Source organism: Lathyrus oleraceus, chromosome 4, assembly GCF_024323335.1.
Source record: "Lathyrus oleraceus cultivar Zhongwan6 chromosome 4, CAAS_Psat_ZW6_1.0, whole genome shotgun sequence".
NCBI classification, from domain to species: Eukaryota; Viridiplantae; Streptophyta; class Magnoliopsida; order Fabales; family Fabaceae; genus Lathyrus; species Lathyrus oleraceus.
In genome coordinates, this window is record NC_066582.1 from 141,514,759 (window position 1) to 141,532,811 (window position 18,053).

The 18,053-nt window shown below is 33.7% G+C and overlaps 1 protein-coding gene across 1 annotated transcript; it reads right to left on the minus strand.

Moving 5' to 3' along the window:
- Positions 1-11,019: 11,019 nt before the first annotated feature.
- On the minus strand, positions 11,020-11,541 carry LOC127136424 (uncharacterized). Its single transcript, XM_051062981.1, has one exon. It carries the CDS (start codon positions 11,539-11,541, stop codon positions 11,020-11,022), a length of 522 nt encoding a protein of 173 aa, XP_050918938.1.
- Positions 11,542-18,053: the final 6,512 nt, after the last annotated feature.

Below are 18,053 nucleotides of genomic sequence, written 5' to 3' on the forward strand. Positions count from 1 at the left end.
GGATGTCAAATTCCTTAACTCTTTCAAATCTGGCTGTCTGAAGCTGTACTTCTTTGTATTCCTTCTTTGTCTTTCCATGCCTGAGAATTTTGCAAATAAACCCCTTAAGTTCCTTGAAAAGTTTCTTCATTATTGATGATATGGATGCAAATGAGTGCATGAATGCATGAATGCAACAATCACACTCAAGGATCAAGCAAAGCACACCAAACAAAGGTCATGGGATGGATCATGTTATCCTTAATATCAGTCATCCATTTTGGTGGATTATGGTTTACACCTTATCAACACCCAAGTTCCATTGATATTAAGGATTCATGAGCGGATCAACCATGAATCAAGGGTTTGTTGCAAGTCACGAGCATGGAGTCTCGGTTAAGAACCACCCAAAGGGAGTGTACTAGGGTTTGAACCTGCCAAACATGTTCTACAAGAGGTTCCCATAGTCATCATCCCATCTTTCGGATATTATCGGAGAAACGACTACTCGTATTCCAAAAATATTCTCAAGAGAGACTCTTATGAGTGTAGTATCGCGTAACAATCATATCAAATCTTACACTTGAACGACTTTCGCACTACATCCTAAGAATAGGCCAAGATGGCTTGGTAAACTAAGGTCCTTGGCTTCTAAGGTCTATATTGGAAATAGTAATGTCTAACCACAACTTACTTGTGTGACATTATTGATCCCAACATGACCTCCACCAAGTGAATGGACTTGCAAGTCATTTTGCTAAGGAATAACTCCACACAAGTCAACAAGACTACGCCATTCTCCTATCCTAAGTGCACTCGAGTCCGAGTATAGAACTCATCTCACAAAGATCACCAAGCATACAAGGAATTAATATCAAGCAAATCAATCATTACACACAATACAGTAATCCCAAATTGCACAAAAATATGTCACAAAACAATACAATACAACAAGTATGAAAAGTTGGCAAAACCCACTAGGTAAGATCCCCAGCAGAGTCGCCACTTTTCTGTAGCGGGGTATTCGTTACTATTAGAGATATTGACTAAATCCAAGGTAAATCATACAAGTCGAGTAGCCACCGCACTTCTATTTATCCAAAGGAATGGTTAGAAAGTGAACAAAAACCTAATAGTTTTAACAAAAACTAGTAAAAGAAACAGAGATCTGGGTTAGGGGGTTGGTTATGCAATGGGAAGGTGTTAGGCACCCAAAACATCCTAGGTACTCCTAGGGAGCCCTTTTCATACTTGTTGTGAAGGTTGTTTGTCTTGTGAAAGTTTACTTGTGCAAACATAATTGAAGAGATGAGAAAAGAATGTACAAGTTATTTACATTTTGTGTTTGAATGGATAAATCCATTGCCTACGTACCATCTTATAAAAAGATTAGGATCAAAACCTCGTAGTTCGGGGTAAAACTCTCAAAAAACAAGTTGGTGAATTGATTAGTCCAAAAGCCTTAAGGTCTTTTGTTATCTAAGGGAGAAAACTCAACCAAACCACAAATCCACCATGTGAGGATAACTTCAACATGCTAGTGAGGGGTTAACCCTGTAATAAGCATGGAAAACTCATTGTCCATCACTAAGGATATAGGTGAGTATTACATCTACCACCAAGATGACTCAAACCTAATAGCTAAAGGTTATGAAAGATTTTGATTAAGAAGTGGCCATTGGAACCACAAAAATAAATTTGAATGGGTTATATTTACCAATTAGAAGTATATACAAAATGGTCGAAGTTGACTTAAAGATTCAATTCAAAATAAGTGTTATGAAAAGAAAGTTTGAAAATCAAAAGCATAAGGCTTAGGTTTCTAATGTTTGAAAACAATAGTTAAATGTTTGCACAAAAGGTTTTGGCTTGGGTTAGAGTGGAGAGAAGAAGAAGAAGGGCTAAGTCCTAAGCAAAGCAAAAAGATGAGGGATAAGAAATGAAACCACACTAGGAGTTCCTCTCTTGAGATCATATTGATGATCCAAGTAGCTCCCATCCTTTGGAATAAGCAACCACAAAGTATAAGCAATCAAACAAGTCTCATAAGAGATCCTCAATGTGTCTTGTATCTTCCACTTGAATGAACATGGTAATGATCCTCCAATTAAGCTCAAATGGGAACTCCTAGCACAAAAGCACACACATCAAAAGTTCCATGAAGTAAAACAAGAATGGACAAGAGTGAGTTTAGAGATTTGGTCCTTCTAATCCATCTTCATCATTAAGATCCTTTTGCTCCAATTTTGCATAAGGAATGTCCTGGAATCTAAGATCAATTCTCCATTTCTTTGCATAGGGAAAGTCCTAGAAACTAAGTCCATTTATTTGCATTTGGTCCACAACAATCAAAACAAAAAAACACAAGCACCATAATATATACACAATTATGTGCTCAAGTGAGCAAAAGGCAAATGGCATTAACATTAACATGTGCTCAAGTGAGCAAAGAGAAAAGCAAATGGATAATATGTGCAAGAATAGTAAATTGCATAAAAGTAAATTGCATAAAAGTAAATTGCACAAAGTAAATGTTAATGGTCAATAGTTAGTGTTAGTAGTTAGTGTGCCATAAGGCAAATTTAGCGCTATGTTAAGCAATCGTAATTGGACTTATGTAGAAGTCACAACTATCTGAGGTCGGTCAATAATAATGTAGGCAACAAACACAAGTTAGGAGTCTTGATTAGTGAACCAAGTCCCAACAACTTGTCATGCCAAAAAGAAGAAGAGAAATGATCTTGTATTGGTTTAAGCCTTTTGCATGATTTAGAAGACAACCTATCCTTAATGCAAAGTCATTCACTTAATCAATTGATCAAGATGAATTAGATTTGAATCAAGGAAGGTTAAATCTTCCTAATCAATGCTAACTTATCAACCTTCAACTCATTGATCAAAAAGAAAAGAAGTAGAAGAAGAAGAAAGAGAAGATGGATAAGAGAAATAAAAATGGCAAAAATTAAAGTGTATTAAATGAAATACAATGTACCAATCCTCATATGTTGACCAATAACATTGAAAGTCAAGGTCAAACAATCAAAATCAGAAGTGAGATGAAGATTGGGAGGCAAGAAATGAATAAACTATTTTTGGCATTTTTTAATATTTAAAATAAACTTGAATTAAAATAAAAGAAAAGGTCAAACTTCAAAATTACTTCAAATCAACCTTGAAAGGTCCAAGTAATTTATCCTAAGTTCAACAAGGTCAAACAAAGTTTGACAAAAAAATTTCAGCATTTTTAAAAGTCAGAAACTATTTTTAATCAATTAAAAATGAATAAAAATAACCTAATTGAACTAAAATCTCAAATAAATCTCAAATCAATTCAAAAATTGATGAGAATATTTTTCATAGATCCATCATCATTCAAATAGGTTAGGAAAATATTTTGGTATTTTTTGAATATCAAAAACTATTTAAAATGAATTAAAAAATAACCAGAAAAGAGAAAATTCACAAAAAATATCAAATGACAAAATAAAAAATATTAAAAATCAGAAATAGAAACTAGAATTTATTTGGGAAATAATACAATAGGTCCCATAATTTTTGGATAAAAAATGAAAGAGATATTAATTTTTGAAAATAATTGGAATTAAAGAAATTAAAACCAGAAAATAAAAATGCAAAAAAACGTGGAGCGTTAGATCTGAGCTCATTAATTGAGCTGGCAGATCACACGCTCCAAAGCTGCGCGCCTATGATGATCCTCAGTCAATGCGCTCACATGGAAAACAAATGAAAGTCATAACAAGCAACGCTCCTGATTGCATCTGGAAATTAGATCACACGGCCAGGATTCAAACTGGAGATGATGAAGCCACCGGAGCCACCGTCTTCTCCGGTGAGCTTGAATTTTCCGGCCAAAATTGCAGAACTTCAAATCTTAATGAAAACGCACGATCTATACATCTTTAGAAAGCTGGGATGATGTACATCATCCCTGTACCATCCATTTTCCCTCTAGATCTCCATAGTGTGAGGAATCAGAGATGGAAAAATCTGGTGTTCATCATGAACTCAATGGATTTCAAAAATTGAATGCATAAACATGATGCCTCTATTGAGAGGACTTCAGCCAACACAAAATCTAAGCCAAAAGGTCAATGGATTAAGAGAATCGAAGAAAATACCAGTTGGAATGGAACCTTGAGTTCTGGTAATTTAAGAACCATGCCTTGGTTGCTTTGCTTAAACAGAAGTTCAATGAGGTAAATGATGAAGGTTTAGAAGCATTAGATCTAAGAATTCAACCAGATGAAGTTGAATTTTAGATCTGAAAAAAAATGAGAAAAGTGAACTTGCTTCTTTAGTGATGGCTATGGAAAGAATTCTGTAGCATTTCAGGTTAAATTAGGCGTGTGAAATGAATGGAATGGAGTCTTTATTTATAGAGGAAGTGGTAAGGAGAGTGTGAAATGATCTGTGTGCATGGCATGTGAAGCTTCATTGCATGGGCTTGCATGATCATGCACAAGGCCCAAAAACAATGCCAAATTAACTCTGAGCACCAGCAAAATGAAATTGGACGTGTGACTTGCAAGGCAATTGCTCATGTAACAAGATTTCAAGTGAATTCCCAATTTGTACCTAAACAATCATCTCTTCGAAAGTACCGTTTAAAAAATCCAAGCATAGGCATATGGGTAATGGTTGGAAAGGTTTTTGTATGAGGAACAAATGTTATGTTGGACAAAAACTCATTTGGGGTGTGTAAATTTATGAATTTTAAGCTTAAAGTGTAAGGTGCATGACATGGCAAGGCAAGGTTTCAAAATTGGCCAACTTTCAAGCCCTTCTGTTTTGATGATGTAAGTCTCAAATCGAAAAACCTCCAACATCAAAGTTGTATATCTTTTCAAGAAAATCAAAATGGACTCAAATTTTGCATCATTTGGATTTTTGATGAAAGAGTTATGGGCACTTAAAGTTGGACTTTTTTTACTTTTAATGCCTTTGGTCAAAAGGGACCTATAATGTCTTGCATTATCACATGTATTTACTTTGAGATGTTGAAATTTTGTTCAACATAATATTTTAAGTAGACATCTAAATATTTCTAATGAATTTTATCCCACCTCAAAATCATAAAAAATGAATGAGTTATGTCCTTGGGAAGTTGACCCAAAATTAGGGTTTCAGTCAAAATGACCTATAATGTATTGGAATGGAAGATGGTCTTCCAAGCTTCAAATAATTTTTTGTTGAACATGAAAGTTGTTCATATTGTCGTTAAGAACATAGTTTCTTTTGGAACCATCTCCATTTAACCAACACATAAAAAGTTAGGTCTCAGTGCATTTCAAAATAGTCAGATGAATTGACTGATCAATTTCTCAAGTCCATGTCTCATATCTTGATGAATTGATGATTGAGGACACTCAAATAAGTTCAAATATGCATGTAATGATGAATTAAAGAACTTCCCTTGATTGTATTTGATCATGGGCTGAGGTTGCTTCAGGAGCAAGGCATTGTGGTGCACAGATGAATTAGGGTTTCCTTGAAGAACAAAACCTCAAACCCTTTGACTTGCTTTGATAAAAAATGATGAATTGAGATACTAGGGGGGCACATTTGATGGATGAGAGCTTTGGGAACCATTACCATGCTTGCTTTCATCTCCTCTTGACCATGTCTTTGTACCAATGACCTCCTTGAAGCTTTTGACCTTGTGATTGCTCAAGCTACAAACAAAAGATGTTAGTGACATATTTTTGTGCTTTTGGTTAGTAAAAAAAATGAGAAAAGCAATGATATACAATTCAAGCATGCTTGGTGACCTCAAACCACTCACAAGAGATCCCACCCAAAGGCAAAGGGAACCAAGATGCTTAAGATCCTTGAGGCTATGCAAATGCAATGTTATGATGCCATGAGGGATCTTAGGGCCAAAATTGGGGTCTTACAAAGATGGTGGTTTCCACCACCACCATTGACGTGTCTTACTTTCTGGCCTTTAGATCGGAATGCCACGTTCTAATCTCATCCATCCATTATGTTTACTTTATTTAATTCAAAGTGTTGCGCGCTTGACTTGGTTACATCGTGTTCCTCATGATCTGGACCGTTTCTCCTTTCCACGTCAATTAATGAAGTCTATCCTGTGGCTGCGCATTTTTCTATTATTTCTATTTTCTTTTATTTTCAGTTAATGCAATTGATTTTCAAAAATTCATAAAAAAAATATTTGAAGTCATAAAAATATGAGACCAACTCCAAAAAATTTCTTGAAAAATCTAGTTTCATATTTTGATTTTTAAATATTTCTGTGACTTCATTTAATATTTTTTGTGAATTATTTGGTTTTTTAATAGTTTTAATTCATTTTAAAATACTTTCTGATATTTGAAAAAGCCAAAAATATTTTCCTAGCATTTATGGATCATGGTAAGTCAATGAAAAATAATATCATCAATTTCTTATTTGATTTGAGATTTATTTGAGATTTTAATCCATTTTGTGCTATTTTTAATTGTTTTTAATTGCTTTCTGATTTCAAAAATTGTTGAGAAAATTAGTCAAAGTTTATTTGACCATGTTAGACCTATGAGAATTTAATTGGACTTGTTGAAGTTGATTTGAATTGAATTTGAGGTTTGACCTTATTTGTTTATTTTTTATTTGCATTTTATTTTAATTCAAAAAATACCAAAAAAATATTGTTGACTTGTAATCTTCATTTCTTTTCAGTTTGGTGTTAATTGATGTTGGTTTGATCCATATTTGATCAATTGGACTTGATACTTGTCTTCTTTTCCATTCCCTTTCATCTTCATCCCATTCTTTTCATCAATGGACAATGAGTTAAGTTCTTATGGTTGATCTTGACAAATGAGAGGTTTAACCTTCTTTGATCCAAACCAAACTCAACTTGATCCATGATTAAGTGAGTTGTTTTGTGTCCAAGATAGGTTGCTTCTTGGTCAAGCAAATAACTTAAAGACAATATAAGGCCCTTCCCCATTTGTTTTGGCATGGCAAGTTTATGGAGCTTGGCTTACTAGTCATGATCTCTAACTTGTGTTCTTTGCCTATATTTTATTGACCGGCCTCAGATAGGTGTGACTACTATATTAGTCCACTTACGATTGCTTAACATATCGCTACATTGTCTCATGGCAAGCTAACATAACCTCCACTAATCACTAACTTTAATTTGAGCATTTAATTTCTTACCCTTTACTTTTAATGTCATTTATTTCTTGCTCATTATTCATATTGATTTTCCCTTTGCTCACTTGAGCATATATTTTATGTTTATGTCATTTTTCTTTTGCTCATTTGAGCTCATTTATTTGTATATAAATATATTGATACCTTGTGTTTGTTTTGTGTTTGTCTTGTGTGAACCAAATGCAAAAAGGAGAAAGGACTTAGAATTAGGAATTACCTATGCTTAAAGGAGTTCAAGAGCAACTAGGCCTCATGCCTTTAGAATGCTAAATTTGTTGAAGAGAAACTAGGCCTCATGCCTTTAGAATGCTAAAATTCCAAGTTGATCTTAAAGGAATTCTCATCCCAAACTTATTCTTTGTTCATTCCCCTTATTGTGTTGTGAAATTTTTTATGTTTGCTCTTGTGTGATAGGGATTCCATCTTGAGATTGTGAAAAGAGGACCATTGTCATGAGTAGCCAAATTAAGAGACAAGCCAAATGGAGATCCTAGGAGCTTGAATCCAAATTATTTGATTGCTTGATTGTGTGCTAAGCCTAAAAGGAAAGGAGCATCTTGAGTCATCTCTACGACTTCAAGAAAAGGAACTCAAAGGGTTTATCTTTCCCCTCTTATCTTTGTATGCTTTAGGACTAGCCCTTCTCTTCTTCTCTCCACTCTAACCAAGCCAAAAATATTTTCTTCAAACTTTGACTTTTTTTCAAACTAGAAACCTAGGCGTTATGCCTTTGACTTTTCAAAACCATTTTCATCAATACTCATTGTGAATAAATCTTAATCCAACTTTGACTAAATCTAGAAACCTAGGCATTATGCCTTTAGAATGCTAAATCTAGAAACCTAGGCATTATGCCTTTAGAATGCTAAATCTAGAAACCTAGGCATTATGCCTTTAGAATGATAAATCTAAAAGAGGACCTTTGTTTCAAACTAGAAACTTAGGCATTATGCCTTTAGAATGCTAAATCTAACTTGTAAACATAACTCACTTCAAGTTGTTTTTGTGGTTCCAATGGCCACCTTACTAAAACCTTTTCAAAAACATTAGTCATAGGTTTGAGTTATCATAGTGGTTAATATAAATCTCACCTCATCCTTAGTGATTGGATTATAAGTCTTCCATGCTTATTATAGGGTTAACCCCTCACTAGCATGTTGAAGCCTTCCTTACATGGTGGATTGCTGGTTTAGGTTGAGTTTTCTCCCTTTGATAAAAAAAGACCTTAAGACTTTTGATCAAATCAATTCACCAATCTTTGAGATTTTTACCCCGAACTACGAGGTTTTTATCCTCCTTTGTGATGGTACGTAGGCAATGGGTTCATCCATTCAAACAACAAAATTTGTAAATATAATCTATTCTTTTCTCATCCCTCCAATCTTTTTGTACAAATATTTTCACAAATACTAACCTACAACACATATTTGCAAAAAAGGGTTCCCTTAGAGTACTAAGGATGTTTTGGATGCGTAAAACCTTCCCATTTCATAATCAATCCCCTTACCCAGTTATCTGACATTTTTATTAGTTTTTGATTTGAAAAACTTCTTACTTGGCTTTTGTTCGCTTTTTAGCCTTTCCTTTGGACAAATAAAAGTGCGGTGGCGACTCGAATTGTATGTTTACTTTTGGTTTAGTCAATAAACCTAAAGGTAACGAAAACCCCGCTACATCGATGCCTTGTATGAATGGTCTTATCACTATAACACCGCGGTGAATTAACAAAACCGATATAGTTCATCCCTCACGGAATAACTCACATACCATTATTCAGAGATTTCTATCCCTAGTCCGCCAGCATAAGCATGGTTATGTGATATATAAAACGTTAATTCTCTATGGGACTACTCAGGGTCTCCTATTCCTATTCAACAAGTGTGAGTACAACAATTTCCCTAGGTCCAACACATAGATTAATAGCCAGTCTTCCCTATGTGCCCAAAATCAAATTAAAAGAGTATCTCACATAAAAAAATTACAAATAAGAAGCAATTGAATGATATTATAGATCAAAAGATTCATATAATGGTTAAATCAACATAGAATCCAACAATATCGAAATAGGTTCATTATAACACAACCTAACTTAGAGGAACTTAGCTACTCATAATGCAATTAACAATATCACAATTCATAGATGAAAATAACATGTGAAATTCCTTTAAGTAAGGGCCTCCAATGGTTTCCAATACTCTAAAAATCACCACTTATGCTCTCAAAATCGCGCCTTGATCTCCCAATTTTGTAACCATTATGAAAGTGCAGAAAATCCCCTTTTAAAGGCGTTAGAATTGACCAAAACACATCAGAAAAGTCTAGAAAGAGTACATATCGCGCGCATGATGCCTTGTATCGCACGATGCAACTTTAAAGACCCTATCACGTGTGCGATTCAAGTGGTTGCACGCTTTTGCTCATTTTTTCACTCAAATTTTCATTATGTCCACAATTTTCACACTTAGCTATTTTTTCCTCATTCTTTGGTTATTCTTCTTCATTTTAGCTCAACTTTCACTTGTTTTGCTCTGATTATCTGACTAAATATATACAATGACAGACTGTCATCACAACCCCAAACTTGAATCGTTGCTTGTTCTCAACTAACTCACTTGCAACTACGCATTTCAATAGACAACAAGTCGTATGATAACAATCGAATATCACCAAATTAAATATTTCTTTTACCTGACCATTATTCTAGCTCACAACTCTTATCCGGCAAATTCAAAAAATGTCCTCAACATTGACGAGTACTCAACCTGTCTCTCAACTCACTATAACTCACTCAATGGATAGGATGATATCTCAATCAACATGCAAAATCAATTACACTTAGCTTGATCATGTTCTAGTAGAGTTCATCATAGAAATCACAACACACACATTAGAGGTCTTTTCAGGTTGTAAGTTGGCTTATGTTTGGGTAGGATATTTTGAGAAAATTAGGTTTAAACCTTTGGAGTTAGGTGTTTAGTTCTCCTTCTATCATCATACATTTTTGGTCCTTTATGACGGTATTAGAGAGTTTTGGTCCTTTTTATAATATCATTCTTTTCTTTTCTCATTTTTTTGAAGATGTGTCTTTGTCCACTTCTTTTTTCACAATTTGTTTTTTGAAATTTTGGACCATATTCTCTGATTCCCCAACCCCAAACTTAAAACTTTGTTCACTTTCAAGAGCAACCCCAAACTTAATATTTTTCATATATTTTAGGAACTATGCTTCTACCTAACTCCAAAGAGAAGGTGGAAAGAAAATATCTTCCAAGTTATATGGCTTAGAGTTTTAGGCTACGTCATCGAAAGAAAGGCTAAGGCTCAAAGCGGTTAACAATGGATATACCTATTACTACAGCGTGGTTTACAAAGGCTTAAAGTTATAAACAAAAAATTGTCTCAGTGTGTTTCGGTCAAACCAGATAAAATAATAATGCATGGATACACTCATAAAGAAAGAAAAGTGAACAATGGAAATATTTGGATCAAACCTTACTATATGAGGTATTTGTAAGTTGAGTACAAGTCCGTTGATTATTTTCTCATCATTCGCCTTCAAGTTTCTAGTTGATATTATGATGATAAAGTTTCTTTTGGATCATTTGTTCAATACTAAAGTGATAAACTTGCAAACCTGAAAAAATCAAAACAACTACAAACTTTTTCATCAAAGACAGTATAAATCTTCAGGTGAGGGTTACACTTGAGTAGCAAATTTCTCTTGAGAATGATCTTAAATAAAGTAAATTCTTCAAAATAAAAATGATTAAAAATGATGGGTTGCCTCCCATCCAACACTTCTTTTTCGTCATTAGCTTGACGTCCCAAGCTTAAAACACTTCAGGCGCAAGGGATACCTCACGCCGATGAAAACTCCTTTTTCCTTATTTTGTGAACTCCACTACCTTTCTCTTCCAATTGATAACATGTATCTAGATCCTCCACATATGGTTTCGATTGATATGCATTAAACACCATCTTTTCCTTATTGAACTTCAAAATCAATTCACCTGTCTCCACATCTATTTTTGCATTCCCGGTTGCCAAGAATGGGCGCTCGAGAATCACTGACCCTTCTGAATCATTTTTCATGTAGATCACCACAAAGTCTGCAGGGAAGGTCAAACCATCGACATGAACTAACATATCTTGTAGAATACCAAGCGGATGTGTCAAAGACGAATCAACTAAAGTGAGTGTCATGTTGCTCGGTATGATCTCTCTTATCTTTAATTCCTTAAATTTGCTCAGCGGAATGATATTGATGCTCGATCCTAAGTCACATAAATCATGTGATATTTTCAACCCACCAATGGTGTAAGTGATGTTGAACTCCCCTGGATCCTTCATCTTTGGTGGCACTTCCGGTGGTTCTGCCATCTCCACTTTCTATGTCATCAAATGGATTTACTCCAAATTCTTGTGAAAAATGTTTGTACACAAAGTTTCCTGGAAACATTTTAATATTTGTGTGTCTATATGTTGATGATATGTTGATCATTAGCAACGAGAAAAATGGAATTTTAGAAACAAAGAGATTTCTAACTTCCACATTCAAGATGAAAGATCTTAAATTAGTTGACACTATTTTAGGGATCAAAGTAAAACAAAATAGTGGGGGTTATGAACTTAGTCAAACATATTATATTGAGAAAATGTTGGATAAGTTCAAACACATACACTTTAAGGAAGTAAGCACTCCATTTGATCCTAGTGTCAAACTTCAAAAGATCAATGGAAGAATTATGGCCCAATTGAAATATGCAAGTGCAATTGGATGTCTAAAATATTTAATGCAATGTATCAGACCTGACATAACATTTGTAGTTAGTAAGATGAGTAGATTTACTAGCAATCCAAATGGTGAACATTGGAAGGCCATAACTAGGATTTTCAGCTACCTCTTAAAAACTAAAAATTGTGGCCTTCATTATGGTAGAATTCTTGCCATATTAGAAGGATATATCGATGCGAGTTGGATATCAAGTGTTGGAGATCGTAAATCTACAACAAGGTGGATATTTACATTGGCTGGAGGTGAGATTTCTTGGAAGAGCAAGAAACAAACATGTATTACTCTTTCGACCATGGAATCAGAGTTTATGGCTCTTGCTTCCGCTGGTCAAGAAGTTGAATGGTTAAGGGACCTTCTGTTAGAAGTTCCTTTGGCTAATGACAATGTTTCAAAAGTGTTGATACATTTTGATAGCCAAGCCACCCTAGCAAGATTATTCAGTGAAGTATATAATGGAAAGTCTAAGCACATAGGTCTTAGACATTCTTTCATGAGAAAATTAATTAAGGATGGAATCATTTGACTGACATATATACAAACAAGCTATAATTTAGTTGATCTGTTTACTAAGCCACTGGCTAGAGACTTAGTAAAGACTACCTCGAGAAGTATGGGATTAAAACTCCTAGAATAAGGGTTCCGACAACGGTAGCAACCCAATCTGAACTTAGTAAACCTTAACCTAAGATTCAATGGGTAACACCAAGTCGTTGAGTTGGATGATTGTGCAACATCTTGTGACAATATTGACTATTACATGTTGAGGGTTGAGGTTTTCAAACACTTAATGAAGTTCTTTATCGAGGACATGTATCTTAATAAATAGATACAAAATGAACTTCACTTATATGAATTTCGAGATGGTGTCGTCTCAAAGTGAGAGTTGCAGTTTCTCTCATGAAAAATTCATGAAAACAGGAAAAGCACATGGCCATAAATAGTGTGAGGCGAGAGATGCAAACGAAGAGTCATTAAAAAGTGTGTGTAAAGTAATGTAGATTTAATCATAAGGGATAATGATTCAAAGCATTACTATCTAACATCCCGATTAGACTTTGTGTTATCCATACTAAGGTTAAGTTCAAATCGAAAGATAATTACCTGTATTAACATTCTTTGTTTATCTTTTTTGGAATTGGTCTTGTCATCAGTAGAACAAGTGGAGGATTGTTGGAAATTATGGATAATTAATTCTCATGGGTGTGTTCCAATATGACAAAAAGTGTGAAGTTGAGTTAATGACAATAAATGCATTGTCAATAGTCCCACATAGAAAGTGGTGCTCACATTAAATGCATTTATGAATACTTAAAAACATTAAACTCAACAAAGGAGCTAAAGAGGATAAAGTGTCACATGGACAAATGTGGTGGTCCTAAATATTATGCTACATATCTCAATAAACAACCTCTCGTCGGTGTTTCCACCAGCGACACCGACTCCGGGACCGAGTCTAAGGGCGTGGACGTCGAGGCGCTAGTGGCGGCTTGTATGGGGAACTTGAGCACTCAGACACGATGCATCAGAGAAATCGGGCTACTCGCAGCGTTATATGGTGGCGCCGGTGGCGCTCCGACGGGTGGCGGCATGCTGCCGCCATGCAACAACTTAATTTTAATTATTGCTCCAGGTTTTAGTCGTTGCTTAGAGTCTGAATTTGGAATTAGAAATATGCAAAACTTCATGAAGTGGTGCATAATGTATCCATTGGCGAACCATTGCAAATTTATATTGAAAAGGTGTTGTTTCACCAAGAGTTGCAACTTTTTGAAATAACACATGCATGGCCTATAAATATATTGTTTAGTATTCAAAAATCAACTCAACAAAATTGTGCATCATCTTCTCATAAATTCCAGACACACTTCTCTGCATTCGAATCTTTACCAGTCTTGTGCAGATTCGGTTACGAGGCTGAATTATCCTGGATATTACGAGGCTAAATTTCAGAAGATGAATTCCATCACGATTTAGACCTGGATTCATTAAAATTTACCGATTTATCTAACAGAAGATGAATAACCAAGTTTTTTCTAGGTGTGTGTGAAGGTTGAGAATGAATACATGAATATAAAACAAGAATCTGATCACTAATTCGGTCACTAAACTATTTAGCGACGAATTTAGTGACCGAATTCTAAAAATATAATTATAATTAACATGAATCACCTCCCCTTCCCACTAAATCGTCCAAATTTAAGAGAAGAAAAAAATGGTTCAAGAGGAGTTTTACTCTCATCCTCCTAAAAATTAAACCAAATACATCTAATATTAAATGTTGCCTCATCTCCCCTCCTTTCCATTTACCCCTAAAAAATGGATGATAAATGAAGAACAAACTAGATCCTAGCACCAAGAATCACCATTAACCGAAATATAATCCTCTAACAAATAGCAGTATCGCTAGTTTGGAAAGTAAATTAACTCTAGTGTTCTGTTCCCTTAGTATTGTTCTCGACCATAATGAATTGTTCCATCATTCTTTTCCCAATAAAATAGTATTGTTGCATAATTAAATCCTTATCCTGCTTATCCCTTTTGATATAAAATGTCACTAAATATAAGTCTGATTTTAATATCACATACCCATACCCGTCTCCATCTCTAGGTCCATCGAGAGTGACACACTTCATTCTCCAAATGCTTGTTAGAGGTGGGGGAAGAAAACTTCAAAGACACCTCGATGGAAATCCCTTAATTATTCTTTAAAAATAGTTATGCTTCATTTCCTTTGATATCAAATAAAAATAGAAAAATATTTATTTTGTTGGTGTTCAAAATGTTGCAGTGTTTTTATATTTATCACACTGTAATTTTGTTTATAAATCAAACCAATTCTCTTATTTATTTAAGATTTTACATTATTTTTTTAATTAATGGGTTGAGATTTATAGTTTTATTTCCCTTTGAATGATAAAAGAAAATTGTTCCCTTTAATTTCCAGTCAATTAGTCATAAGGTTGAGTAATAACTTAGATTAAAGAATTGTTTTCATTATGACTTTATTTCGTTCTCAATAATAAAGAAGTGTTTTGTTTAAATGCATTTACTTTGTTGGATTTAGACGGTAGTTTTGTATGAGTGAGTAATACTAAAATTATTCTGAAGATAGTTTTCTCGGATATTATATATCATAGATATCTTGAAGATCATCATTTTATTCATCTTGATGATTATCTTATCTCTTCAAGATCATGTATTTTAAATTGTGTGGTGTATATAATAATTATATTTTATAAAAAAAATTAAAATATTTCAAATTCTGTTAAAATTTTATTTATAAAATTTAAAATTTATCTCCTCAAGACCATGTATTTTAAATTATGTGGTGTCTATTAAAATGATTTTTATAAGAAATGACTTAAACCAATATTTTATTTGAATTTTTTTAAAAATTGTAAGGTTTAATTGCAACTTTGGTCCTTATATTTTGCCTTTTTTTTGAGTTTTTATCCCCCATTTTAAAAATCATGTTTTTGGTCTTTTTTGAATTTTTTTTTTTGAATTTTAGTCCCCTAACCAATTTGAGAATAATTTTTGATGATGTGGTACTTGTTCTCATAATATGTCAATGTCAATGTCAAATTATAATTAATTTTTCCAGCTCATTATTTTATTAAATTTACTTATATTAATTCTTTTAAAAGTATTTTATTAATATATTAATAATAATAATAATAATAATAATAATAATAATAATAATAATAAACTAAAAATAATTCAATAATATATACTAATTAATTTACATAATCTTTCCCAAATGAAGACATTAACCCTTTCTTTCATCTTCTACTAATCTCCATATTTATAACCTAATCTCGTTGTTTGGTTCTCTTCTTCTTCTCACCTTGTTAATATATCATCTTTTTCCTGATTTGGTATTCGGATCAACATATTGGTTAGAATTTTGAATTTAATAACTATGTAGAAATAGATTAGGATTTTAGATTCGAATTGAAAGAAGAAATTTATGTTGGATCAGTGTTTTTTTATATCGGGCGATAGTTTTCGTGTTTGCGCACGATTAAGGAGTCTGAATGCGCCATATTCAATGGCTGAGGATGGAGGCCGCGTGTGGTGGTGAGTATGTATTTGTGTCCACCTTTTAGGATTCCCCATCTTCTCCCACTAGGAAAACTTTGAGGGCTTCCGCACAAATGTTGAAGTAAAAAACATGTATTTGTTTGATTTCGAAGTTTATCCATTATGCTAGGATAACATTTCTTTTAGTTTGATGAAAGTGGCGACACACTCTGTCATCTATTCAAAATTTGTCTCCTTTCTCAACATATGATGGCCTCACCTAGAAATAAACTAGGAAATGAGGGTTAATATCTCGTTTATTCTATGTATTCCTTGTTTAGACTTAGGGTCACCATATCCATCACAACCTTACATTTGTTGAGTTGACCTCAATGCATCTCTTTGTTAGATAATATCCTAATAATACCCTTGTTTGAGCTCTAAATGTACACTTCTTCGGGTTTAGTCTCTTATTTTGTCTTCGGACCTATCATATACAGTCTTATATTTTATCATTTCATCCACGTAACTTTCTAGCATATCCTCATTCTGGTCTTTGTTCATCGTACATTGGTACGTCACACTAGAATTCCTGAGCATATAAGGCATTACTTTAAATAAAAAATTTCATTTTTGTGAAGTTATTTAGGTCCATGAGCACCTAGTTATGAACGAAGTGAGCATCCATGATGACATAATTTTAACCTAGAAGATTTATCTACCAACGTTTCAATGTTAGACACAGGGCGTGTTTCAATAAGGCAAGCTGAATTAATATCATAGTAGTTATTGCACATCTACCTCTTATTATTTGGATTTTTCACAAGGACAACATTTGATAATATAATGCTATACTTGGATTTTGTGACAACGTCGATCTTTAGGGGGTCCTACACTGCCCTTTTGTTGGCAATGCCTTTTTCAGGTGATTGCTTCTTACTAAGATGAGCCATATAAGGGACATTATTCAAGACAGATAGGGAATGGAGGTTGACCTCAGAGTTAAAGCCAAATAGTTTTGCATAAATCCAAGAAGACAAATTTGTATTCTTCTAAAGATATTGGGTGAGTTGATATTTCAACTCTTAGGGTATGTCACCCTTAATCTTGTATGTCTTCGATGGGTATACCCTCAATTTTACTTTTGAAAATTCTCCTTTAAGATCAAGAATTTAGAACTTTCTTCTCAGCTCTAAGGGAAATACTTCCTCATCCTCGTCATCGATAATCTTCCCCTCCATTCAGGTGTCAAAATCATCCAAGTTCATATCTGCAACCTTTTTAGAGCTTTTTGGCTCCTACTTTATCGTACAATTGTATATTTCTAACAAAGCGAGGAAGTATGAGAGACATGACTCTGAATTGGCCTGAATAATGACCATTTTTTCCTAACTTGCGTGGTATTTAATTTGAATGTTAGAAAACACAAGAAATTTATGTTGACTGATTAAATATTTTTTGGTTTATTTCTAATGAAACCCGAGTCAATTACAAATTCAAAAGGATAAGGGCATAAGGGAAGATATAATAACACACATATATTATTCGGACCACCCCCTTAACTCAAACCTATGACCAATCCATTCACATTGAGATATTTTCACTATAGTCAAAGTGATTACAATATCACTGAGATATTTCTTGGTTCATATGACCTATATATTACAATTTAATTGATCCCAATTGGATCTCTTCTTCATCTCAAATAATTTTGTAAACACCATCCCTTTGAGGAAATACAATGAGATAAATGAATGAATGATTGGGTGCTTATAAATATCACTGAACAAAGGATGTAAACAAATCTAAACACAAAGACAAATGGTGGAATCTTTCAACAAAAAGATCTTACAATGAATCACTTGCTTGACTCTTACTTTTAGTAAACCTTATTCTCTAGATTTTATTTATTTGAAAGTTCTTTTCTTTTTCTCAAGTTGATTCTCAAATATTTTTTAAAATATTTGCAATGTTGTTTCTTAAAATGGTTAAGTAAAATAGTAAACAGTTAAGTCTTTATATAACTTCCTTTTGCTGACTCTTGAATGATCTTGACCTTTTGATAAATGAGTCG